General features: G+C 49.4%; 3 protein-coding genes across 7 annotated transcripts; 2 read left to right on the top strand and 1 right to left on the bottom strand.

Moving 5' to 3' along the window:
- The first annotated feature begins 232 nt into the window (after positions 1-232).
- On the top strand, positions 233-19,693 carry LOC122384774 (peroxisomal carnitine O-octanoyltransferase-like). 4 transcript variants are annotated; one of them, XM_043372503.1, is made up of 14 exons: positions 233-274; positions 395-457; positions 11,651-11,796; positions 12,319-12,457; positions 12,851-12,979; positions 13,435-13,615; positions 13,997-14,202; positions 14,571-14,786; positions 15,173-15,367; positions 15,729-15,859; positions 16,155-16,278; positions 18,076-18,248; positions 18,530-18,649; positions 19,051-19,693. In XM_043372503.1, the coding sequence occupies exons 3-14, from the start codon at positions 11,678-11,680 to the stop codon at positions 19,172-19,174; spliced, it is 1,857 nt and encodes a 618-aa protein (XP_043228438.1). In that variant the 5' UTR covers positions 233-274; positions 395-457; positions 11,651-11,677; the 3' UTR covers positions 19,175-19,693. The 4 variants fall into 4 exon arrangements, with proteins under 4 accessions (XP_043228438.1, XP_043228434.1, XP_043228436.1 ...); XM_043372499.1 differs by lacking the exon at positions 233-274 and having other exon boundaries at positions 295-457; XM_043372501.1 differs by lacking the exons at positions 233-274; positions 395-457 and adding an exon at positions 3,416-3,681.
- Positions 350-2,826, top strand: LOC122384776 (glutathione reductase, mitochondrial-like). 2 transcript variants are annotated; one of them, XM_043372505.1, is made up of 2 exons: positions 350-484; positions 956-2,826. In XM_043372505.1, the coding sequence occupies exons 1-2, from the start codon at positions 482-484 to the stop codon at positions 2,354-2,356; spliced, it is 1,404 nt and encodes a 467-aa protein (XP_043228440.1). In that variant the 5' UTR covers positions 350-481; the 3' UTR covers positions 2,357-2,826. The 2 variants fall into 2 exon arrangements, with proteins under 2 accessions (XP_043228440.1, XP_043228441.1); XM_043372506.1 differs by having other exon boundaries at positions 395-488; positions 960-2,826.
- A 1,104-nt stretch (positions 19,694-20,797) lies between the features above and the next one.
- LOC122384775 (telomerase Cajal body protein 1-like) lies at positions 20,798-27,026 on the bottom strand. Its single transcript, XM_043372504.1, has 7 exons — positions 26,552-27,026; positions 26,074-26,289; positions 25,763-25,849; positions 25,385-25,521; positions 24,640-24,984; positions 24,142-24,268; positions 20,798-23,891 (listed from the first exon to the last, which is right to left on the bottom strand). Exons 1-7 carry the CDS (start codon positions 26,893-26,895, stop codon positions 23,735-23,737), a joined length of 1,413 nt encoding a protein of 470 aa, XP_043228439.1. The 5' UTR covers positions 26,896-27,026; the 3' UTR covers positions 20,798-23,734.
- Positions 27,027-27,289: the final 263 nt, after the last annotated feature.

The raw sequence follows: 27,289 nt of genomic DNA on the forward strand, positions 1-27,289 counted from the left end.
CGCATTTTTGCCCGTTAAAATAAATCAAAAATGTGATTTTTTAAATCAGGGACTGAATCAATATAATTTTTAATACGTTAAAGATGGCAGAGGAATGAAAATGCATCACAGCAGCAAACCAAGCAGAAATAAACCGAACCTCATCCCAATATTTTTATGAAGTCTCTAGCTACTTGAGACTTTTTTAGAATTACCTTGTATTTACATTTATGACGACCTTGAGCTATAATATACAGAGACGGGGGCGGCGCGGGTTAGATAATATTGTTTTTTCGTAATTGCTCGCTTGTTAGCATTTATTTGCCTTTTGTACGTTAATATATTTATTATATTACTCCTTTGGTATCACCACAGCTGGAGTTGCTACTCACGCTATCTGTCCTTTTCGTTCCAGCCCAGAACAGCCATTTCACCGTGACTTGGCAGATGTGGTGGTCTCGTGGTCTGCTGATAAAAGGTGAAACTCACTTGTGGTAGTCAGATGTTAAAGGGACCCTCCCACCTTAACATTAGTTTTGAGTTGAGATAGCCAAGTTTGCGGCCAGGCTCAGAAACCACCATTTATCCTGGTCGCAACCCCCGCAGCTTTATGGTGTTCAAGAAATTTCTTCCCTTTACTTGCAGGGTGGGACCAGCGTGGTCCCTATCTCTTAACCATTGTGGGAATCTGATGACGTCATCAGGCTTTCGAACGTCCGTTTAATGTTTGACTAAAACGTTTTGTAGCACGTGGTGGTATATGCTGCTTTGCGCGCAACAAATGCCGCACTTTCAAATAAAGTCGCTAGGAACAGCGGAGATCCCAAAAAGTAAACAAAAGTAAAAGTATAATATCTTGAAAACCGGTGAATATTTTTCGATGAAATTTGGTAGATATTCGTTTTTGCTCTTTCTGAACCGAGCGACATCACTTTCAAGCCAATTCATTAACTTTTTTGAAGGTGGGAGGGTCCCTTTAACTAGTGTGTTAGGGAGGCAATTCACCAGAAAATTTGCAAGCATGGCTCCTACCATGCATAAGTTCGATTATCTTGTTATTGGTGGAGGGTCTGGTGGCATTGCCAGTGCAAGAAGAGCTGCTGAATTTGGTGTGAAAGTTGGATTGATTGAAAATTCAGCTCTTGGAGGAACATGTGTGAATGTTGGATGCGTGCCAAAGAAGATCATGTTCAATGCTGCTATGCATGCAGAGGCACTACAGTACCATAAGGACTTTGGGTTTGATGTTGCTCCAGCACCCTTCAACTGGGCAGAGGTGAAGAAAAAGAGGGATGCGTACATTCAAAAGCTGAATGGCATTTATGAAAACAACCTGAACAACTCCAAGGTGGAGATAATCAGAGGAAAAGCCATGTTTGTTGGTGAGAAAACTGTGGAAGTCAATGGTCAGACCTACTTTGGGGAACATGTGCTGATTGCCACTGGAGGCAGGCCATCAGATCCAGGTGCCCCAGGAGCTGAATATGGAATCAACAGTGATGGGTTCTTTGAGCTGGAGCACCTACCTAAGCGAAGTTTTGTAGTCGGTGCTGGCTATATTGCAATTGAGATGGCCGGCATCCTCAAAACCCTTGGCTCGGATGTCACCTTGATGATCCGACACGAAAAGGTCCTGAGAACATTTGACAGCCTGATCAGTGATGTCATCACAGATGAGCTGGAGCACATCGGCATCAACATGCTGAAGAACGATGGCTTTGTCAGAGCAACCAAGGATGACCAGGGCACGCTCACTGTCACCACCAAGAATGGACACAGCATCTCGGGAGTGGACTGTCTGCTGTTCGCCATCGGACGTGACCCGAACGTGGAGCTGGACCTGGACAAGACCGGCGTCACCCTGGAGAAGGGTCACATCAAGGTGGACGCCTTCCAGAACACCTCGGCACCGGGCGTGTACGCGCTGGGCGACGTGTGCGGCCGCGCGCTGCTCACCCCCGTGGCGATCGCCGCCGGCCGCCGCCTGGCGCACCGGCTGTTCGACGGCAAGACGGATCTGAAGCTCGACTACAACAACATCCCGTCTGTGGTGTTCTCGCACCCGCCGAGCGGCTCGGTCGGGCTGACTGAGCGCGAGGCGCGCGACAAGTTCGGCGACGCGGCCGTGCGCGTGTACCGCAGCTCGTTCGCCCCACTCTACTACGCGCTGAGCGAGCGCAAGGTGAAGACGCACATGAAGCTGGTGTGCGCCGGCGACGAGCAGCGCGTGGTTGGCCTGCACATGGTCGGCCAGGCCGTGGACGAGATGCTGCAGGGCTTCGCCGTGGCGGTGAAGATGGGCGCCACCAAGGCGCAGTTCGACGACTGCGTGGCGATCCACCCGACCTCGGCCGAGGAGCTGGTCACCATGCGCTGAGCGGCGCCGGCGGCGATGGGTGCTTCTACGGAGTACAGAGCCCTGCTGGGTGCCGTCGTGGTGCTGATTTGATCAGGAGTCAGGACCAGAAGATATAGGTACCTATCCTTGGGAAACTCGATATGAGAATAGATGGCACACTTATGACTAGAACAAAATTGAAATGCATTGGTATTTTGTTGTGTAGTAACAACTGCATAGTATCTGTCCTCTTGTGCCTTGGCGTTGTTAGATGAGAGTGACCTCCATACTGGAGTTGGATAGCATCTTATTGATGCTGCATGTATGTGAATATGTAGCTGTTGGTTTTTGGGATCGGTTAGGAGAAGATACGTTTTCCGAGTGAAATGGCTTTGAATAATATCGTTATATTTTGTATGCCTTATTATTGTATACTGCTCATTGTTTCTCATCTGGCTAATAAAGGATTCTGGATATATGTGTAGAATAAATGTGTACCCGACAAATTACAAGAATGCTATTTTGGTTTGTCAGGCAATTGCATGCCATAATCAATCAAATATGCGAAAATGACCAGTACTATAATAACCCCGTAAACCCCCCAGTACTATAATATCCGCTTGGCGCTTATTTGTGAACAACTCGTGATCATTCAGTACCCTGCAGCAAGATCAGCATTTCATCAGTCTGTCTCTTGCTAACTTATACGCGTGTGAGTTTGGCTTAAACTATCTGTAAGAATCTTGGCTTAGACCGCGCCCGTGCATTGCGTTGAAACCATGTTGAAACCAGGGGTTGAAACCACCAGTTTTACGCAAAAAAAAGCTGAGCTGAATCAAAATGTATTGCATTGAAACTTGAAAGTGACGATAAAAGGACGGGATTCGTCGAAATCAAGCATTAGGCCGAAAGGTCAAGTGTATCGCAGGTTCCTTTACTATGATAGGTCTTCGGGGGGGGGGGAGTAGTCTTCCCATCGGCTCTAGAAATAGAAAATACATGAAAACCTAGAAAATAGCAGCAATTTAAATGAGACATGTATAACGCATTTGTTTCATTAAACATATTCATAGATGCTAAAAGCAGTTAACGAAGGATGACTCAGGAATCGATGATTGGCTAACTGACATGTGAAAGCACGAACTTTCACATTGTCAGCTTGTTATTGAACATAAAGTTGTTACTTTTACCCAATTTGTCGTCAACAACTGCAACCTAGGTTATATTATGGCCTTGAACCTAGATAACATATTGATGTTCCTGGTTGATATTACAGTCAAGATACCTATAAGAAACCTATAAGATACCTATAAGATTACAGTTGGAATTCAATTGAACTTTAAGTCTTGCAAGACTCTGACAAGGTAAGGATTTGGATTGCACCAGATTGCACTTGGTCGAATCTTGATCTTGGCAGGGTACCTAAGGCTAGATATGGATTTCGAAGGTGGACGTTCGGGGGAGCCGCGAGCCGGCAGGTTAATAATAGTGAGCACGTATTTTGAGACTGCAGAACAAGTTGTGGCACTTTTTGATAATATTGTTCCAAATTCTTGGAGGTTGTTGATTATTATATTCTGTAGGCAGTAGTTTTTAAACATGTGGGTAATTCAGATTTCAGGAATGCACACTGCTGTAATTGCAAAATATGCCCCGCGTCCACCTCTCAGGAGTGGTCAACATCTTGAAGGATCATCTGTTCTGAGTTCTGATGCTGATGTATCTAAGAAAAATATTACTGGAGAAATAACTAGAACAATTTGCTTGAGGTTTTCTTCTCCTGGTTGAGTGGTGGCTACTGGGTGGTGGGTGCTACTGAGGTACCTAGGTAATAAGGTCAAGCTTATCCATGCAATAGGAGGAAATCACCCAAATCACCCACAGATGCTAGAAGTATGAGTAGTGAGTACCTACCTATATCAATCTGAAGTAGGTAGCTCTTACCTGGGTACCTACCTACCTTTTTAAAACTACCTGGCAGATGTTGACTTGTGTCATGCATTGCATAGTGCAATCACTGGATCAGGTTAATAATAATTGACAGCCTACCTCAGCAATGAACGGAAAATGAGGTGTGCCTACCAATTATCATATTGATATAGATGGCGCGGTTTAGTGTTAGTTGTCACCCAGTCCAGTAGTCACTAGTCAGTACCAAGCAACAGCCAGTGGCAGTACCTATCTAAGCATTCAGCACTGCATCACAGCCAATGCATACCTTGCATGCTCTTATGTTAAGCAATTTTTATTGCAGAGTCTTCCTTTTCTGATTTTGCTCTGCAAGGATTATATCAAGTGCTGTTGAGCTAGTTTGAGTTGCCTCATGCCTGATCCTCTAATAAACCTGGACCTGCACTTATCTGAGGCTGCTTCCTCCAGATAGCATAAAGGTTTTGTCTGATACAAAGCCTCAGATGTTTTGAACAGATTGGCTGATGAGGCTCTGGGCAGCACTGTGTAATATTGGTGGTGTCTGCTTCCAACTCCTGCAACCACTGCTACCGTGCTTCAGATACATTGAGGTCAGAGTCCAGTCCTGTGAGATACAGGCATTCTCAGGCATCATGCTGCAGGCTAATGGATGGGTGAATAACACCTCTCAGGGCGAGCTGCATTCCTATGGTTGCTTTGGTCTTTAACCCGCGCACGGCTGGGGGTCCACGCCCATGTATTTCCACGCCCTGCTGGGGGGGGGGGGGTGTTTGAACACCCCCCCTTGTAACTCGGCTCCTGGTCCACGGAGCGATACGCGGAAGGCGGCGTTCGAAAGAGCGTCGAAAATAATGGCGAAATCACTTCAGTCAATTTTTTGATCAGGTCAAAGGTCAGGTCACCAGAGGTCATTGAAGGCAAAATTTCGCCGATTTCCAGGTCGAATGTCGAAAATTTCCAAGAAGCCAACGCATAACTCGGGAACCAATAGAGCTACAGCGCCGCGGAAAAGCGTATTCGATAGCCCTATTACGCTTTTTCTGAGTAATTACCTCAGATTTGACCTAACGTCAACGGTTTTGCCTGCAGGGGGCAAAAACTGCAAAAATAGCCGATTTTTTTCGGAAACAGTTTTTCTGCAATAACTTTTGACCCAAGCCTTGTACGAGCTTACTTTCACCGGCATCGTGTTCCTCTCGTCAAGACGCATCGAATGAACTATAACTTGACCTTGGAAGGTCAACTTGAAAATTTGACCTCAGGTCAAGGTCATGACCTGACCGGAAAGGGTCATGTTGCATATCATTCGATCCGTATCGTCGAGCTGAACACATCTAATGCGTTTTCATCGCTCTAGCATGCCTCTATCAAAAGTTATTTGCGAAAAACTGTTAGAAACCATTCGTGACCTAAGATGACCTCAGGGCGTAAACAAGGGTCACGGACACCATTTTCATGTTCAGTTTGTCTAAACCACTTGTAATTCGGTGTTTGGGAGTGTTTATAAAGTCTTTCGTCCAAAAGAGGCGCATTTCAATTTTCTCCCATTGACTTATAATGGGGAGGTCGCAAAATTGACCTGACCTTAGGTCATCGATATCAAAATTCTGAGATATACATTTTGTACATGCTATTGCTCTTAGCAATCGCTGAAAGTTTCAAAGCGATCGGTCACTCGGTGTAGCTATGACAGACATTAAAACTTTTTATGAGGTGAGGTCGCTTCAAGTGACCTGGTGACCTGACCTTGAATGACCTGGGTCTGAGATTTTCACAACAAGTGTAGAATTGATGTATGATAAGGTGGAGCGCCGCCGTTTTTGAGATATTCGCGAAAAACCACAAGGGGGGTGTTCAAACCCCCCCCCCCCAGCAGAGCGCGGGTTAACAGACATAATTTCTGTTCTAAAACTGCTCTTGTAGGTAGCGAATTCCATGCTGCCCACCCCCTCTCTTCTCTCTCCCCCCTGCCATTTCATATTTCTCTTGTTTGTCCCTTTTTTACCTTCTGGCTCCCATTCCGTTATATACCTAGTTACCTACATACACATAGCCCAGATTTTGAAGTCACTGTTCACTGATTCATATATGCCATTCCAAGACAACAGTCCTTCCATTCTAACTGCTTTGGCTAGCTTCAAGCTTGCCATGCTCAGTTCCTGGCTGCTTTGCATGCGTGTAATTCTTTTTTTATTTAATGGCTGTATTTAGCAAGGGCGCCAACCAGAACGACTTTCAGGTAAAATTATCCAGTCTTATGTGGAATGTGGAAAGACACAAAGCAGATCCCTTTGGTCTTTTGGGCACGAGAGGGACCTGAATGAGAATTGGTCAGTCATTCCAAGATTCTTGGTAACGAGTAATTTTGTTTCGAACTATCTCATTCCATTTCAAAGTCCCAGGGCGGTTATTTCTGCAACTTTTCCTCATATGTGATATTGAGTACGGCACAGTCGATCCACATTTTTGTCCGCTCCTAACCTGAGTACGGGTGTTTCGTGTCCTTCTGCCCATAGCCAGCGTGCTTTCCTGCACTTCAGACTTTCGGAGACGCCATTGAGCAACTTTGTTTGTTTTCTTGGTTGTTTAACGACGCATCAGTCAGACTTGACTATTAGCGTCGGTTCTTCTTATTCGTCTTGCTGTTCTTCCATTGAGCAACTGAGCATATCAGAACCTACAAAGTGAGGAGATTCTCTCGTTTGTATTAGGTATCTCAAGCACATGCTTTGACGCTTGGTGTATTCAGCACGCTATCTCTGCCCGGCTGATAGTCATGCTTAGACGCAGAGTAGTTTGACTTTATCAACGTCGACGAGCTGGGTATTACGGGTTTTTACTACCACTTAGTGATTAGGAGGTCCCGCATCCCGCACCCCTTCCCCTCCCCGTCGGCTGTTCATTGAGCTGACCAACGATGCAGACAGATATTGGACTTTGTCCCCGTCGGGGTAAGATATCACCGTGTGAAGTAAACAGAGTGGCCGATTTTATCCATAGTTACAGGTCCGGCGAGACCAAGACGACAGCGTTGAGGAATGAGGATGAGCGCCAAATAGTTGCTAAATCAGCCAGATGTTTGATGGCGTGTAGGTAATTGTGGTTTTAAGGGGATAAGTTTGGGTTTCTTTATGACCTTGTTTGTGTGGCGTCTCCCACAATAATAACGTCCAGCTGCGCTATTCATGTTCTTAAAATAATTGAGGCTTATGACCGCCTCAATCAACAGGTCTCTTTATACCGTGAATCGACAGCTGTGGCTGCTGCAGGGGGGTGGTCGTAACCGGGCCGAAAACTGGCCGCTCTAGAGGCGCGCCTCCGCCCCGCCTCCCTCAGCCGTCAGCCGGCGTCGTGCCGCGGCCGCCGGGCTGGCAGACCCCCACCCCAGTACGTCGGTAGCTGCGCCCAAGGCCCTATATACCACCGCCCCGCTGAGACACACCAGACTTCCCGGTGACGGTCGCAGCTGTTTCCCTGGTTGTTTTGGCAGGTGTTGGTGTCTTATTTAGGAAGTTCGTTCGATCGCCGTGTGTGCGATAGTGCTGCTTTGCTTGTGACGGATTATTGCATGGGAGGACTGCGTTACACGTCAGACTAGTTGCAGACTCCTCGGACCAGCGCAGACGTGTTGGTGGTCGTTGTGAGTACGTTTATTTGGTTCTGTGTCACAATTTACTTACCTTGGGGGTCCTGGGATTGAGCTGTAGGGTGTGATCTGTCACATAGTTCACTGGCTGCAAGGCTAAATAGCCACTCCAAATCAAAATAGAATCTAGTCTGTTATGAAGTTGAAATGTTGTTTGACCCAAATATATGTTTGCCCAACATACCTACTACACTTGTAGGTCACGCATAGCATTGGAGCATCTCCTGTTGCACTTGCTTAGAGTAATGACTTCCGTGCAATAGCATTTGTGTGGCACCAGATATGCCGTGAAATGCTGAGGAACGTGTTTAGAAACCTGTTACGGTGCTGTGCGGCGGATGAGCTCCAATGACACCGGATCCGGTTTGGAGTGTCGGGCGAGCCTCTCGCTGGTGAACCTTGAACCCGGGAGGGGGAGGGGGAGGGGTAGTAATCTGTCTCTGTGCGGGGCAGTGGCGACCGGCCACAGTCGTAATGGGAGCGATTGGGGTTGTTGTCGGTCAGAACTCGGAGCACTGGAGTCGAGATTCAGATGAGAACTGCCAGTAGCCAAACTCTGACACTGATAATAGAGTGTAGTTATCCCACTGATATCTAGTAGAGTTGGATGACGCTTGGATCGACATTGGGCACAGGGCTGCGGAGTCGGAGTCGGAGTCGGAGTCGGAGTCGGTCGGAGTCGACAGTTGTGACCGGAGTCGGAGTCGGAGTCGATTTTAGAAACCCGAGCCGGAGTCGGAGTCGGAGTCACCGAAAATCTGTCGACTCCGCAGCCCTGCTAGGTCTGCGGAGTCGGAGTCGGGAGTTGGAGTCGGTCGGAGTCGACAATTCTGCCCAGAGTCGGAGTCGGAGTCGGAGCTGGTTTTTGAAAGCCGGAGTCGGAGTCGGAGTCGCCGAAAATCCATCGACTCCGCAGCCCTGATTGGGCATACTGGAGGTTTTTTTTTGGGGGGGGGGGGAGTGATTGTTTTGGCGGGACTTTTTATTATCAACAGCCCATACAACTCAACCACTCCAGTAAGCGTCTTTCAGCGTCTTTGGATAAACATGAACGTCACCATCCGAGCTTGGCATCGGGAAAGCGATAGTGTGATAGGATAGTGTCAGTATAGATTTCAAGTGGTACAGATAGAAGGGGTCAAGTCAACTGAACGAGAAATAAAAAATAGGAGTGCCGCAGGGGTCAATTCTTGGACCACTCCTCTTCATTCTATACTTAAATGACATTGCAAATCTTCCAATTGAAGGGCAAATTATGTTGTATGCAGATGATACTGCAATATTTTTCAAACATAAAAACAGAGAAACACTTCAAGAAATAACAAATGCAGCCCTGTCAAAAATATCTGAATGGCTAGAAGCAAACTACCTCACAGTGAACCCATCAAAAACATTTCTCCAAGTATATTCAAAACGGAGAACTGCTGAAAAGTTAAACATTTACATTAGAAACACAGCAGTAGTTGAAATGAAAACAGTGAAATATTTAGGAATCCTTATTGACTCTGACCTCAAATTCACATCTCATATCAGTAGCATATGTAAAATTATCAGCAGAAACATTGGAATGATTGCAAGAGCTAGACGCTTTATCCCAAAACAGCAGCTCATTCAATTATATTATTCTTTGATTTTTCCTTATATCAACTACTGCTGTTTCATTTGGGGTTCCAACTATGAAAACCACCTTCAAAGGCTGGTAATTCTGCAAAAAAGGTTCATGAGACTAATTGAAGGTATTTTCCCACCACAAAGTGCTACCCCAATATTTAAAAAATATAGTATTCTTAAAATTAAAGACGTAGCCAAACTTCAAATAATGCTTATCATGCATAAGTACATAATGCAGGAATTACCAGTCTCTGTAAGACGATTACTTCATCTTTCAACTGACCCTATCCATCAGACAAGAAATATCCATCATTTTCAACCTGTTTTTTCAACAAAAAATTACAGGCTCTACTCATTTCCTTGCATCGGACCCAAACTCTGGAATGACTTAATAGCTAAAGATCTTCTATTAGAAGAAGTACCTCAATCGAAAAACACTTTCAAAAAATATGTAAAGAATATCTTACTTAGTGATTACTAAGCAAAAGTACTTATCAAAAGATTAAGTGAAGTATTAGCAAAAGTATTAGTTAAGTAATCCTGGGTACTAAGTATCCTCGTAAATATACCTATAAATGAATATGAAAATACCTATGTTAAATCTTACAATAAGAAAAACAACAAGAACATGATAATAAATAGCAATACATACCTAAATAGCGTAATACACACGCTTACCTAGTACTTTTCATACAAAGTGCTTAACATCTCGACAAGTGGCCCAATAATAAATGGACATATTGGTGCATTTATTATTGGGCTAGGCTGACAATGATGTGTTGATAATGTAACCTACCTTTATGATTATCAACACAGGAGATACGTCCCCACTCAAATGGAACGCCGGACTTGAAGGGGTCCATCAGCAACAAGCCCTGCTTAGCTGGTGGGCCCTAGAAAGTCTGGCTGTTGACCTGCGCTCGAATTGACCAGAAATGTTTCCCCACTGGATTGCCATTTGCTGATTTTTCTTCTAGGAGTGAAAGGCTGAATGCACTCTACTAACCAATTATGTATGCATGTATGAATGACTTCTTTCTTAGATGTAGTAGAACAGTCATCTGCTGCTTTCAGCAATGACTACTTTGGCTCTCTTTATTTATTAACCGGTTCCCGCACTTCTTTTGCTTACTTTGTTTTTTTTTTTCAATTTTCCTAGCTGGGAGTGCCGCGACTTATCCTTTTTTATTTTTGTCTGGTGTTAACGTAAGGTGCTGTGAGTCGCTGGGCTGAGGGTGGGGGCACTCCTGGTCACCTAATAATGGGTGGCGGAGTAGTTCGAAAATTTAAAAAAAAAAAGTATGACAAGTCACATGGTCTTTTTTTACTGATCGATCTTGTACTGTTTACCCTTCTCATTGTTTACGAGAAAAAAGCATGACTTGCGAAAACTTGGAGATCATACATATACGTATATGCGATGTCCCTCCTAAGTGCCCTGGCCCATCTGTGATCGCATGGGACACTGCTCGAGTAAGGTTGTGGTGGCCTCGACTTTTTGAAGCCCTTTAACGTCGGCATAGCAACAAGCTTGACACTCATCTACTTATCCTTCCGCTTTGTTACGATCCATCATTTCAATCATCGCATGACTCCCTGTCTGCTGACGTATGCATTTCCTGGCGGGTGGAGGAAACCCAACAACCGCAGTCTGGTTGAGTTAATGTTTTCTAAAGTGACTAACACCGCTGAAACGTTGGGTCCAGGTTTAGAGTGTCGGCATGTCTAACGTCGAGTGAGGGCTATTGTACCAAAGTCTCTGGCATGTCTAATGATGCACCCAGCGTTTCAGGCCCAGCCTGGGCTGATCGTTTTTATGTGTGTTGGATAACCATATTTACGTATGTTCAAAATTGTGACCTAAATAAGGCATTTTTTATAATATGCAATGTTTGCACTGTTCTGCCTGCTCCTTCCTACTTCAGACGTGGTACGGTCTAACTCAATACCCCTTCCTACGTCACACCTGTTACGGCCACAGTGTAACACAGTACCCCTTGTTACGTCAGATCTGGTACGGCCACTCGGTCTGCCAGTACCCCTTCCTACGTCACACCTGGTATGGCTTCTCTGTCTGACAGTACCCCTTCCTACGTCACACCTGCTACGGCCACAGTGTAACACAGTACCCCTTGTTACGTCAGACCTGGTGCGGCCACTCGGAGGACGCCATGAAGCCGCAGGAGCGTCTTGCCGAGAAGACGTTCGTCTCGGAGACAGAGCGGACCTTTCAGCACGACGACCACCTGCCCAGCCTGCCGATACCCAACCTGCGCCAGACGCTAGACAAGTGAGTGAGGCGACGCACTGTGTGATACAGCAAAATTTTCCTGATGCTTGCCTTACATTTCTTGGCTCGCATTGTTCTTCTTAGCACTCAGTGAAATCGATGATTTGAGTGTTCGTCGTACGCATTGTTTTTGTCTTGCAGAACGTCTCACATTTGTCTCTGCTGCTACTTGCTTCAAGTTTGCTGTGTTGTGTGTAACTTTTCGATAAGATCTGCCAAATGCCTTGACTCTTGAGCGGTACTGTCTATGTTTCCATCCCGGTCGTCCTGTGATATGTCTGATATGACAGACATAGCGTGACATTGAAGGACACGTGGGGAACGGTTTCAGAAGCTCCGAGGAACTGCGAGTGGCTTGAAATCTGCATTGCTTTGCGCCTAAAGGCTTTCTGGATAGGCAGTTGTTGTAATTAGAACATATAACTTTGTTTTTGTTTACTGATTTGAAATGATTGAAGTCCGGTGAACTGTTGAACTATGGCCCGTCACTGGACCATATTGTATCTCGTTTGTTTGTGACAGGTACCTCCAGTCAGTGTACCCGGTGGCCAGCAGTCGCGAGTATGAGAACACGCGCCGCATCGTGGAACAGTTCGAGAAGGGAATCGGTCGTCAGCTGCACGACCAGCTGCTCGAGAGGAACAAACACACACGGAACTGGGTAAGGAAGGAACAGACACACACGCAACTGGGTAAACAGAGAACAGACACACACGGAACTGGGTAAATAGAGAACAGACACACACGGAACTGGGTAAGGAAGGAACAAACACACGTACGAGAAACTGGGTAAGGGAGGAACGGAACTATATTGTGAGAGAAATTACGACGCGGGAGACTATGTGAGAGAGAAACGAACATGCTTAAATATTTAAGGAAGAAGCAAACGCAGTCCATCTCGTTCTTCCCTAGCTCTCCCTCCATCTCCGCTCTCCCCATTTACTTGAACATTTGAGAAAGAAGCAAACGCAGTCCATCTCGTTCTTCCCTGGCTCTCCCTCCATCTCCGCTCTCCCCATGTGACCGTTTACTCACTCCATTCGCCCGTCCACAGCTGCAACACTGGTGGCTGGACTACGCGTACCTGTATCAGCGGGAGCCCATCGCGCCATCGCTGGCGTTCGCCGGACCCTTCACGCTCTCCGAGACGCTGTGGCCTCCCGGAGAGGGCACACAATGTCAGGTCGGTCAGCGACGGTCACCGTATAAATGGCGTTATTCTGGGTATGAGACGTCCGGTCTCGCAGTGGTGTTTTTATCGTAGTATAGTATGTAAGTTGGGTGATGAAAGATGGATCCAGTTTTTCCCTTTACGTATGGCCAATGGCCGCCTGGATTCTCTAAAAATAACGAGGCCCGGGTTAGACTCAGCAATCAACACTCGGAGGGAAGCAGTGCTTGTTGTGATACCTATTATGAAACATGGTCAGGACTATTTATAATTGATTGCGGTTGAATTTACACAGCTTTACTGTGTTACGGCATATTGACGTAGTGAGATGGTTTCGTCACAAATCGTTGCATGAATCTTGCACAATCGGGTTATAGATGAAGTTGTGTGAATACCGTCTGTGATTTGTATTAATCCAGTCCCGCCCCGCTCGGCCACCTCTGACCTCTGCGCGCTCCCCTCCCCAGTACCTGGCGCGGTACTTGTACGGCGTCGCCTCGTTCTGGTGTCTGCTGCGCCGGGAGCGACTGGCCCCGCACCGCTCACGGGACGGCACGGCGCTGAGCATGCACCAATGGCGCCGACTGCTGAGCACCACCCGCCTGCCGGGCGAGCACAAGGACGCCATCCGGGCCATGTTTCAGACCGGTTAGTGTGGTGGAATAGGGGGGGGGGATGCCGGGGATGGCTGGTTAACTCTGGTCACTTATATACAGGGTTGGAACCGAGGGGGCTGTGTAAGGGATACTAGAACTTGGCATTGAATAAGGCTTAGATTTCGCCGGTTGTGGACTAGGTTTATACTTTCCCCATTCCTAAGATGTAGTGGTTATCCGTCTTGAACATAGTCTGAGGGCTGCATCTCGATTCTCGACCCACCTTGTAATTGTCTGTAACGGCCAGCTTTGTACCCTTGTTACAAAGTCTGAGGGCTGATTATGTGTCCCTCTGTTCAGAGTATGAGGGCTGCACCCCGACCCACCTGGTAATCCTGTGTCTGTAACGGCCGGCTGTGTCCCTCTGTTACAGAGTCTGAGGGCTGCACCCCGACCCACCTGGTAATTCTCTGTAACGGCCGACTGTACACCTCTCCCCTGCTGGAGCCGGAGACGGAGCGTCCGCTCACCATTGAGGAGTATCAGACGATCCTGGAGCGTGTGAAGGAGATGGCCGCCGCCGAGCCGGGGCCCGGACTGGCCGCCCTCACCATGGACAACAGGACCAGATGGGCGGAGGTGGGTGGAAACGGACAGACTGAGGAGTGAGGATAGGGGTAGCGAGTGGGCGATAGACAGGCCCCAGACCCAGGCTCAGTGTGAGAGTCGTAAGAAAGGAGTAGACATTTCGGGCTTAAATCGTATTTTGAGACGTCCAAAACAAGCAGTATTTTTGTGGGGGATATTTATATTGTTGATTACAAACTTCAGGAGCAGGAACTGTTGCGTCGATATCGCTGAAGGAGCATCTCAAGGTGCTTGATATGTTCAGAGATGTGGTTTATGGCACACGTCTTTCGACTAGATTATGCAGTGCTCGACTTTTCATTCAACCTTCAGCATCTAACTAGGATATTTCCACCTTCCCCTTCCCCGCCCGCCCCCAGAATCGCGAGTACCTGCGCAGTCTGAGCCCGGAGAACGCTGCCTCCCTGGAGGTGGTCGAGTCGGCCGTCTGCCACGCCTCTCTCGAGTCGGTACCGGGTCTGAACCGAGACCGCACGCTCCGTCTGAACCTCTGCGGCGACGGATCCAGTCGCTGGGCCGACAAGAGTCTGACCGCGGTGGCCTACACGGACGGCTATGGCGGAAACTACTGTGATGTGAGTGATGAGTCAGGGGGTTACCTAGATGTTAATGGGGGTGAGAGACGGGCGGATGGTGGGTTGTGATTCAGTGAGGAATTCAAAGAAGTGGAGTGGTGTTTTGAATGAGGTGGGCTGGTTTAATCGGGAACGGTTCGTGTTAGAGTTACCACAGTTATCGTTATGGTTGTGTTGTTGCTCTGTAATTTTATTGTGCTTTTTCCTTTGAGAGTTATGCGAATCTGATGAATTCATGTTCGAATGTCCCGTAAGTAAGGCTGACTTAAACGTCCGACTTGTGCCGATCGTTCGATTCTGTCTTTTTCTAGTATCTGGGCTGTACCCCCCCCCCCCCTCCATCACTCCCATCCCTGACTCTTGCCTCCCCTTTCTCTCTCCCTCAGCACTCTCCGATGGACGCCATGACGCTGGTCACCCAGGGCTGGTTCAGTCACCTGCAGGAGCTCGACTTTAACCGCTACGGACGGCTGGTGGCGCCCGTCCGCGAGCACCTCTGTCAGCCGCGCGAGCTGCGCTTCACCGTGGACGAGCGCATCAGGAGGGACATTCTGGTGGCGCGGGACATCAGCCGGCCGCTGGTGAGTGAGGAGAGAGGAGGGAGGAAAGGGGGTGGTATTTTGGGAGGGAAGAGCATGTGAGAGCGGGAGCCTGTCTTGAGAGTCGGCGTGGTTTTGATGAGTGAAAGGGGAGGGGGCGAAGCCGGAAGGCAGTCCATATCTTGTTGTTGACTGGGAACTGGGAGGAAGGGAATGTTGTCGGTCTTTTTATATCGTCAGAGTGAAGCCATGCTCTTCAAAATAACCAACTGGCAAGCTTTCAAAATAGCCAAATGATATTGCTACCTGCTACCATCATCTTTTGATAGCCGGCTGACCCTTACCCCACCTTCTCAATTCTCATCACATCTGCCCCTATGACCTGTTCCGTCCTCTGCCTCAGCTGAACGACGTGATTATCATCAGTCGTCGGTACGGCCGGTACGGGAAGCTGTGGATCCAGACGGAGGGATTCCACCCGGACGCCTTTATACAGATGGCGCTGCAGCTGGCCTACTGGAGTCTGCACGGACGGTAAGAGGAAGGGAGAGTGGAGGCTAGGAGAGGGGGAGGAGAGGAGAGGACGTGAAGTTGATAGGAAGCATTTTTAATGTTGAGAATTATACTGTTGCCAGTGCTTTTTTATACAAGCACTGACGTGTCATATGGATTCAGAACTAATCAGAACTTCAACTTGGTATGGGCAACCAATGTGCCTGATGCCACCCAACTCAGCTAGCAATCTCAAGTAGCCCTACTCTCTAGTCACTTCAGAATTATGTACCCTAAAGACATTCGCGTCTAACCCGCCTCCCCTCCGCCCCCTCAGCGCGGCACCGACCTACGAGACGGCTGCCACCCGCCGCTTCTACAAGGCGCGCACAGAGACGGTCCGCTCCTGTACGCCCGAGGCGCTGGCCTGGTGCCGGGCCATGACCTCCGACTCGGCTGTGGTGAGTGACGCGCTGGTTAGGGAGAAGGACGGTTACATGGGAGGGAGGGAGAGAGTGTAGGGGTGGGGGGGGGGAGCAGGCGCGTAACCACCACTGGGGACACTGGGGACCGGTCCCCAGTAACTTTTAGGTTACTGGGGACCGTCCCCAGTAAAACCGAAGACCTCCTTAATTTGCTGCCAACTATTGTCTCTAAATCGACGTGAAGAGTAATATGTAGGTAGTAAAAAAGACAAAACTATGGATATTTTGTTTAGCCAGCGCCCGGGTGGGCCTCTCGGCCAACTTCGCCATGGTGGGGGGAGGGGGGGAGGGGGGGCTTTTTGGACGCACCAGATTATCTCGGAAAGTAAGCAAGCTAGAAAGACGCGGTAAAAGGCAACATATAGCTCGCTACAGTGTCTTTCAGAATTGCTTCTGTCAATTTTAATCGGCTCAGCGATGAGGTCACTGGAGGTCACCAAAGGTAAAATTTTCACGAACGTTTGTTGCCAATTTTGACAACTTTTCACAAATCGGCGCATAAGTCAGGAACCGATAGAGCTGCATTGCTGCGGGAAAGCGCATTCGATAGCTCTTTTGAATGCCTTTCTGATTAATGTTCTCAGATTTGACCTAAGGTCAACGGTTTAGCTTCCAGGTTGGCGTTTTTGCGGAAAAGGTTTTTGGATCATAACTTTTGACTCAAAACTTGTATGACGCTGATTTTACCGGCATCGCGTTTGTCACGTCGAGACGCGTCGAATGAATTATAAATTTACCTGAAAAGGTCAACATGAAAATTTGACCCCTGGTCAAGGTCACGGAAAAGGTCATGTTGCATGTCATTCGATTGGTGTTGTTGAGCTGAACCCATTCATGGTGTTTTAAGGGCTCTAGCATGTTTCTACCTAAAGTTATAATTAAAAACTGTTGCAGATGTTTCATGACCTGGAGATGACCTCAGGGGCATAGAAGGGGTCACAAGGGGCAATTTTCCGGTTCAGTGTTTACCTGTGTCACGGTGTTTGAATGTGTTTTCGGCCAAAAGAAGAGCATTTCAATTTTTCCCAATGACTTATAACGAAGAGGTCTCAAAATTGACCTGACATTAGGTCACCGATGTGAAAATTTTGAGACGATTGTTCATACTGATTTGTTCATTTCCTCATGCAAAAGTTTGAGTTTCAAACTTCTGGGATGTAAACTGTAGGAATGACAGTCACAAAGTTTTCTAGAGGCATGGCTACTTTACTTGACCTGGTGACCTCACCTTATAGGTGACCGGCGGTCGAAATTTTCACACACGATGCGAAATTGAGGTATCATAGGCTATACCTACTAAGTTTCGCGACGGTGCGCGCCGCGGCTTTCCTTACACGCCCAACAAAAAAAAAAAAAAACTGGCAGGTGTGGCTAAAAACGCCCCCCCCCCACCCACCCTCTGCCCCCCCCCCACCCCACTCGGACCAAGGCTGATCCTGAAATATAATATTTGGTCTTCGCGGCCCTCCATGTGGTCCCAAGTAACTTCAAACTCGTGGTTACGCGCCTGGGGGGGAGGGCGAGGCGTGATTTGAGTGTTGGTGAGTTGACTGGAAGAAATGCAACGCCTGCCAAGAATCTTTTAAGTCTTGTGAATGAGGAACTTTCCAGGAGGAGTTTTAAGGAGTGGAGTTTTTAGCGTTTTAAATTGCATAATGATATCACAGGCACCGGATCATGCCATTCTCACCCACCCTGTGTCATGTCCCAGCTTCTTTCTCAATGCTCCCACTAGGCATATTAAGCCGGACACCTTCCACCCGTCTTCCCCAGGCGGCGGACCGTCGTCGTCTGCTGCGTGCCGCCGTGGACCGGCACGCCGACCTGGCTAAGCAGGCCTCGGACGGACACGACTGTGACAGACACCTGATGGGGCTGCAGATTCTGGCCGGGGAGGCCGGCCTGCCCACGCCGGACATCTTCACAGACCCCATGTGGAAGAAGAGGTGGGCGATGTGGGAGGTGTAGGATGTGATGAACGGGAGGGAGATGAGTGTTACGTATAATGCGGCCAGCTTTTTGTACCTAATGAAAAGTATTGTATCGTTAACATTTATGGTAATATCGTGACCTGTATTCAATATTGAAGTGGACTGCAGCCCAGGTGTGCATGGTTAAATGCAAAGGTCATATTTTAGCTTTTTACCACAAGATCTGAAGTTCCATATTCAAACCCCATATCGTCATGACCTGTTCGTTATTGAGCCCACCACTCGCTTGCTTGCAGCGGCGGCAGCGGCAACTTTGTGCTCTCAACCAGCACCACTGGCTACACGCCGTGTTTCGGTGTGACGGCCGCCATGGTACGGGACGGCTACGGCTGCTTCTACTCGATCGAGCCGGACCGGTGAGATGAGGGAAACTGGGAGAGGCGGGGAATATAGAGGGACTGGGTACTGGGTACTGGGTAGTGAGGTGGGCCAATGTACGGGACGGCTACGGCTGCTTCTACTCGATCGAGCCGGACCGGTGAGACAAAGAGGGTGGGGAGGTGGAAAGGTGGAGGGATGGGTCAGGGAGGTGGAGAGATGCGTGCTAAGGAGCTGGGGAAATGGTTGTGACATTCGTGGCATTCCGTGGATATGGAATCTGCCAGAGGGTCGGTCACTTGATGTACATGTCGCTTTTATTAGGAGAAGGGCAGAATAGATACGCATCAACCGGAAAACTTCCGTTTCGATTTGTAAGTTCAGTCGATTTCATTGGTGTGGATTGTCTTTTCATCTGAAATCGTCTCGTCTACTCTAGGCTCAACATCAACATCTCGGGCTTCGTGAGCAGCCAGGAGTGCGACGTCAACAAGTTCTACGACTCGGTGGCCTCCAGCCTGGACGGCATGCAGCAGCTGATGCTGTCCCGCAGTAACCTCTGAGGTCCTCCCGGGACGCTCAACGTCAGTGCACAACGCCGAGGTGGGAGAACCGAGCTGAACAGTTGTCCGACTTGCCTGGACGTGGAAAGTGCCCAATGTCTACCGGAGACGCTGGCGGAAATAGGTAGATATGCGAGGATCGATCACGGTTTACAGGGTTGTGGACGGAGTTTTATGCGGATGCCGATACCCGCAACAATCGGAATGTCAGCTAATGAATGACTTGAATGTCATGTTTCAGAGCTCGATAAACAATGCAAGATTGTAGATGACTTGACTCATTTGTGTTCATATTATGCTCTGTTTGTATTAGAATATTGAACTTGTTCTTAGCAAAATGCTGTTCATCCGGGACTTTTAGTTAATTGCCTGTGTACTTGAGTTTATTCTTTTTCGTCGCGTATCGCTGTATAGGTTCTTCGTTCTGGCTTAGCGCTTCAATCTTGACCCGAGGCATGTTTATCAACACGTTTTAACAAAGAGGTTTTAACCGTTGGACAGCAGCCTTAGGTGTTGGATCGTTCGCGCAAAATTCATACTGTCTACGTTTTTATGGGTGCCAACAAACAACCCGGAGATTCGAAATAAAATGGAATATGATAGCCGCGGGTTGAGCACGCCTGGTCATTCTAAATGCAAGGGATATGCGTTGCTGCAAAATAATATGCTGGATTCAATTATAATATGTATATCATTCCCTAGCAATGAGCTGTGGCAGCGTTACAAATGCAATGTTTACTCGTTTATCCTCTTGCCACTTCTTGATGTTTCTTCAATGCAATGTTTGATGCAGATTCGTAGTAATAGTTCATTCAGAGCTTGCCGTTGTAATAACGCGTTCCTTTTTCTACACATTCCTGTTGATCAGAGTCGCAATGGTTGGAGCTTCGAAAGAAGGGTATTGTATGGCATAGCTGTTGGGGTGTGTGGCGAGCAGAGCCGCTGCGAGGGAAGTATTCATCGTTTGAGCTTGCTGAGTTTGGCATAGGACTGCGCGGTGTGCTGTGTAAGTTCTGTGCCGGAAAGTGCCTGTACCCACTGCCGGTAGCCTGATGAAGGGAGGGAACAGGTTAGAGTACCGTATTTCGTCAACTCTTTCACCTATCGCGCTGGCTGTTGTGCTCAGTGGCTGAGATTGTGCTCGAGGTCTCTCTAGCAGCCACTTGCACATTAGAAAGCTGCAGACCGGAAGGTTTTGTGATGCAGTGTAGCGTGGATTTCCTCACACCCTGGTTATATTTGTGCAATCACTGTATTTCTACCGTATTACACGGTACCGCTCTGTTCAGAGCCGTATCCAATAACGGCGGCTGTGGCTGGATTTGGCCGGATTGTTACACAGCGAGTGTAGGAACGGAGCCGAGAGACAAAATGTTCACCTGTCAGCGGTGATTGTATATGGAAAATACTGGCCTCGGACGCTGGTCGCCAACGCCGAGAGATGCGACGTGTGGTGTCCGGTCATGTCTATTTGAAAGTCGTGTCAAATATACGGTAAGAGATCAGACGTGTGTTCTGGCTATCTGAAGTCGCAATGTGGGAAGTGACGTTAAGAGTAGCTCGCTGTTGTGCTATAGGTACTGGCAGATAATCACACGCGATTTGACGTACGACAATCGACTCTGATGCATTAAAAACCATACAAAGTGTAGACATTCAACATACGATTTCATCATAATTGTTTCAGACAAATTACACAACCACCAATCGTGACCAGAGAAATACAAAATGAGGCTAAGTGATATCACAGCCTTTTCCTCTGAGGAACACAAACAACGGTGCCGTCCATATTTTCATATCAGTCCAGTCGACACTGACCATATTTTCTATAGGAAACTGGACGTTACACCGCTTCTTCCTTCAAGCGACATCGTAGTAAAAGCCCTGTATGTACATACGTGGAATATGATCAGTACTGGTGGGAGACGCCAGATGCCCAGCGGCTTGGTGCCCCCTTCGCTGCTTAGGGCATTCCGGGCAAGTCCAGCCGCTGATTGTGTCGCCCTCCACAAGAAGCTGGATGCACTCATGAAGCGAACACTGACTGGACCTGGCTGGCATCGGCACGGAGAGGAGTGAAAACGCCTCGAACTTCGCCGAGTGGTTCCCGCAGCTGATGCAGCGCAGCGTGGACTTGTACTGGTCCCATATTGTAAGGGAACGATTGTACCCTTGAAGTCGTCGTCCAGGGCCAGTTTGGCCGCCTGGGAAGCCGTCATGTCCCTGCCTTGAGTGCGGTTGTTTCCGCTGCACCTATAACAGATCCTCACGTAGGAACTCCAGCAGGCACAATATGAGTTGTGGGTCCTGCGTCAAGTCGTGTGCTGGTGTCCCCGCCTCCATTGTGCGTGGTGTGCCGGTGTGTGCCCGAGTTGAGTCCCTGGAGACGCCACTGCCGTGCCCTGCCCTCCGGCAGTCGGCCGGCCGGCTGGGTTCCTGGTCCCTTGGTGGTGAGTTGGAGCGGAGCACCAATACACGCCGGAACGTTACTACCGCGTCTCACATGGCGCAGCCGACAGGGTAGTGAACCGCGGTGTTAAGTGATAAGTGTTGCGGAACCGACGAGTGACGGCGATGTCTCATAACGGTGAGACTGTGGACGTTTCGCGGAGTGGTGTCGTGGCTCCAGCTGCAGGAGCTGGCCCGACGTGGGCCGGCCGGCACGCACGACCGGACAGGCTGGACATCGCCAGCGACCGAGGCGAGTTATTTCACGTCTGGCGAGAGCGATGGGAAGATTATGTGCTGTTGTCTGGTCTGGAGCGGGCAGAGCCCCGCATCCAGATAGCCGCTCTCCGAGACTGCCTCACGGACGACACAATCAGATTGCTTCGGAACCTGGAGCTAAGTGGACCCGATCGTACTGACGTGAGAAAGTCCATCGAGGCTCTAGAGAAATACGCGAACGGCCAAATCAATGAGGTCGTTGAGCGCAAAAAGTTCAACGAACGGGTACAGGAACAGGGCGAATCCTTTGATGACTTTTTAACGTCCCTTAGAGAACTCGCCCGCAGCTGCAATTTTTGCACTGAATGTCGCGATTCGCTTATAAGGGATAGAATCATTATGGGTCTGAGGTCTGCAGAGACCGTTCGATGTCTGTGTGCAACACCGGACCTGTCTCTGTCGGCCACTGTTACTGTTTGCAGGGCGCAGGAGGCGGCATCTCGCGACGCACGGGAGCTGCACGGCGGCACTGCGGACGGCCCGTCGGCCCTGCAGGTGTGGTCGCCCCGGACCGGTGGCGGTCCGGCCGCCTGCACTGGCTGCGGTCGGCGGACGCACCGACCCGGCCAGCAGTGCCCCGCCCGCGGGCTGCGGTGTCGGGCCTGCCGGGGACCGGACCACTTCGCAGCTGTGTGCCGGTCGAGGACCGACGGCCGGCGGAGCCGCGAGGGGTCGTACGGACGGTACCGATCCCCGCCGCCCCGGGACCGGTATCGGTCCCCACCGCTCCGTGATCGGTACCTGTCATCTCCGCCGCGAGACCGGCCTCAGTCTCCGAGAGGTCGGCACATGTCGTCGCCGCCCCGAGAGGTGTACCGGTCACCATCTCCCCGCGATCGGCACCGTGCAACGACAGGGGATCGTCGCGCCTCTCGTAGTCGCCAACGGCAGTCTCCAGACGGGTACGGCCGAGTCCGTTTCCGGCGGGATGGTGAAACGGCGAATCACGTGGACCGCCGGAGCCCCAGCACATCGGCTATCATCGCGTCTGCATCGGTACAGGGTGCCCCGAGGGTGCGGGTACGCGTAGAGGCGTACTACTCTGCTGATGTGGACGCGCTGCCCGACACCGGAGCGGACATCAGTGTTGGAGGTATCCAGTTCCTGGACGACATGAATGAGTTCCCTGAGAACCTTCTACCGCCCAACGAACACCCGAAAGCAGCTGACGGAGCCACCGTCAAGTCTATCGGCGTTCTTCCCGTTCGTATCACCCTGGGTGACGTCACGGTTGATGACGACATACACATTCTTCCGCGCGTCACGGGTCTGCTGATGTCATGGAGGACCACCCGCCGGTTAAACATTATTCCAAAGGACTACCCGCGTCAAATGAACAGCGCGACCTCGACGCCCTACGTCAACAGCGCTGGTTCGAGACACCCGGCAGCTCCAGACGACAGCAGTACGACTGCTACTACCGCGTCTCACAAGTCGCAAGTTGCGAAAACGGAAATGGCGCCGACCCAACACATAATAAGCTCACACAGAGCCAATGACCTGTGCTGTCCACTCCAGAGTACCTTGAAGGCCGCCAGCTCCTGCGCCGCCTCACGCCGGACAGCTCGCTGTCGTAGCTGGTGCAGCCCCGGGACCTCGTGTCCACAAGTGTTACTCCGGCCGGGTGTGTTGTTGATGCTGACTGAATGACGGCCTTCATTTTGCGTTGATGTGACAAAATTTGCCAAGGTTCCTTGAGCCGGTGAGAAAGGGAAGTATGCAAATTCCCGTTCTTCACACACTTGATGGAGGTGCTGTCAGTACCTCAGCCACTACATATTGACGGCACGATCAGTCCATAAGTTAGCACATATTGAGGGATCTCTCGGTCCATCACTCCCCTACCCACCACAGTTTGACATAGCTCTCCTGACGGCGGTGGGGCGGATCACCGTCCTCCTCCTCCTCCTCGTCGTCACTGGAGTCCAGCAGATCGGACAGGTGCCGCTGGCCGGAGGAGGTGGCCAGGACCGGCAGCCACGGGTGCACGCTGAAAACAGGGCAAAATGAGGGTTAGATGAAGTGTAAGAGAGAAAGGCGACTGCTGCTTAGATGGCGACAAGCACAAACCACATAGCACACACGGTTAAACTTGCTTTTGAACTTGACAAAAAAAAAATATGTTCACAAAAATCACAATTTTATTTCACTTCTTTTCATTTCCTTTTTTACTAAAGAATCTCGTTCACATACTCGGGTTTCATGAGACATTCGCACGGTGGTCTCTGCAGCGTACTAACCTGACTCCGTTGCAGCAATCCCGGTGCGCCCCGAACTTGCGGATGCTGGGCAACAGGAGTGTTTCGCTGAGGTCAGAGGCCGTGTCGTCCATGGTGTCCCACACCTGGACACAGCCGTCACAGTCGCCTGCCGGACCGAAAAGCTGGACTTCAGTAAGGGATAATAAGAAAAAAAAAAATGAACGGAAATACCGGGAAGTAGAAGGGTCTGTATATGGTGTTCCGCAATGACGTTACGATTTTACACGTAAGGAACATTACGAAAAAACTAGGCAGCGACATTGATAGTGAACTGACAACTGGAATGCGGCTTTTATCAGCAATACGCAGTCGAAACAAAGATCGCAGCGCTTGACGTTGAAGCTCGAAAGTCATTTTCGTGTCTATCCAATAGAATCAGACACACGACTGACTACACATTCAGTAGCACAGACTCTCGTCGCCTCCCTAACAATCTCCCCCTCTCCTCCCCACCGCCTCACCCACAGTCACACTCACCACTGAACAGATACCTCCCGCTCCAGTCGGTGTCAAAATACACCCGCTGGTTCGTCGTCACATTTCTCTGCATGGAGAACAGAATCCTCCCCAGGTTCCGCAGGTCCCAGCAGAGTACTTCCGGGTCTTTTCGTCCCCCCGAGTAGAGTCGCCGGCCGTCCGGGCTGAACTGGAGGTGGGTGACGCCGCCCGTCTGTCCCTGGAGCACGCACAGCGGCGCGCCGTCCTCCGTGCCGTACAGGCCGATAGAGCGGAGATAGGAGCCGGTGGCGTACACGTCCGGCGCGGCGGCGCAGAAACGTATGCAGGAGACCAGGCCCGGCTGGGAGGTCAGACTCTGCTTGTCTGTGGACATAGCAGAGCGGGATGGGTAAGATATTTCGCTGCCATAAATATATCTGATATTTAGGACCACCCGGTGTTTTTTTATGAATGACAAGCTAATGACATAAAATGTTACAACTTACATTAGCAAGACTTATTCGAAGTGGAAAAAATGGCAAGGTGTTCCGACTTCCGAGTTTTCGTTCTTGGGTGCAGCCAACGAAATAAATTAGCATTATTATTCGACTTCCTAATGTGAAACAAAAAATAGCGACTATTCGCTGGCACTTGTCAAGTGCAGAAGCATAATCCATGTTTTCAGGACATCAAACTAATACGCATTCATTGTTGATTGTAACCGCTTCATAATAGGTACGGAACACGAATATTACAGCGCCATAAATCTTCTAACTCTACGCACCTTTCATTTTCCGCGTCTCCACCTGTCTCCCGGGCCGGTTGACGTCAAACACGCTGACACAGCCGTCCAGGCCGGCGAAGAGCCGCTCACCACACGGGTCGAAGGCCACGCTGTACGCCGCGGCCACCTCGTCCACGCTAAGGGGAGGGAGTTCGTCAGGGTCTACCACCACAGTGTGATTACGATGAGGAAGCTGGCGAACCGTTGCGCCTGATGAAGCAGCAGGTTGTGGGATGTCTTATTCGAGCCGTAGAATACGAGATAACATATTGAATTTCACGTCATGACAACGCTAGAAAGAAAAATTATTCAGTAGAGAAACATGGTGACACTTTCAAATAACCGTTCTGCTGGTATTGCTGGCTTTACTATTCTCACCTGTTGTAGGCACGGTAGGAGCAGCGCAGCCCGCCGTCAAAGGCGTCAAACAGGTGTATCGGATGAGCCCGACTCGTGGATGCGTAGCTGCGGGAAGAGGCGACTTTGTATTTCATAGGTAAACATTGAACTGAGACATAACGGCACGGCCGAAACAGTGGACCTTTTATGCAATTTCAATGGTGAATGCAGGTTATGCTGATAAAGTGTCAAGATACGAGTCTCGATGCCTGATCCGAATATCCATCGTCCTCCCTGGCACAAAACCACAAAAAAAACTCCCTCATATTTAGCACACAAAGCCATCTCACCAGCAGGTGGCAGGGTCGTCGCTCCGCATCAGCGGGAACCACGTATAGTCGTAGATGAGCTCCCCCTCTCGCGACTGGAGCGCCACCTGAAGCGACGACAGGGGCGTCTCGGGCGCGGCGCCGGTGGCCGCGGAGCTGTACAGCGACTCTGGGAGGTTCAGCACCCGCAGACGGCCGTCCTCGCTGCACACCAGCAGACATGTGCCGTCAGGTGACCTGAGAGGAAAGAGGTCTTTGGTGAGAAAGGTTACTGGGATAGTCATGTGTGCATTGAACGGTGGGATTTACTCTGGTGAGTGGTGATAAAGTGAATAAGCACCCAGCCTACAAGTGGCAGCTACCAGACCTATGATTAAATATTGCTGATGCTAAGCTTTAATCAAATCTGAAACCCCAAGCTGAGGAGTCCCTTGTTCCTTTGAAAGGGCTCTTCTTTTACACAAGATGAAAAGTGAGACTGGTAGTCCTCTGGGCTCACCATTTGCATCCCTTGGTGAAGTTGCTGGCCGAGAATGGTGCAGTCACAGTGGTGAGGAGCTGTGGCTCGCCAGTGTAGCTGAGGGAACCCCTGTCTGTGACCATGCCCTCAGGCTGCTGGGACACTGTGCTGTCGCCTGTCACCTCTGGTACAGCCTCTCCATTCTCCAGAGACAGATCAGCAGCCTCAGTGGGTGGCTCAGGGTATTCCAAAACAGGATCAGATGGCTCGCATACAGGATCACCCGCATTCTGAGCAGAACCTGTGGCCTGGCTGCTGGTTTCATTAGCAGCCATCAGCATTTTACTTTGTACAGGATTGCCAGTGATAATGTCCACTGCCATTGGTTCCAGCCCCTCCTGCTTAGCTGGTTCAGTTGGATTGACTGCTGCAAGGATGGATCCATCCAATCCATCACAGACTGAGATATCAATATCCTTTGCTGGTAGGTCATCAGTTGGATATGGCTCATCCATTGTCTGAAATTAGAATAGTGAAAACATTTAGCAGTCAAAATCAGAATCAAGTTTGAGCTCAGAACAAAATAGCTCAAAGACACTGTACTAGTCCTCCTAGACTGATCAGGTTCAAAGCTATGCCATTGAATCAAGGCATCTTTTAGTGATTTGTGATCAGCATATAATAAATGTGTCATTTCATTATCAGAAAACACAATCTGACACACCCATAACATTATATATTGACCACAACATGACAAACACCAAAAACACGTGTTTA

Source organism: Amphibalanus amphitrite, unplaced genomic scaffold (assembly GCF_019059575.1).
Source record: "Amphibalanus amphitrite isolate SeventyFive unplaced genomic scaffold, NRLGWU_Aamphi_draft 000198F_arrow, whole genome shotgun sequence".
NCBI lineage: Eukaryota > Metazoa > Arthropoda > Thecostraca > Balanomorpha > Balanidae > Amphibalanus > Amphibalanus amphitrite.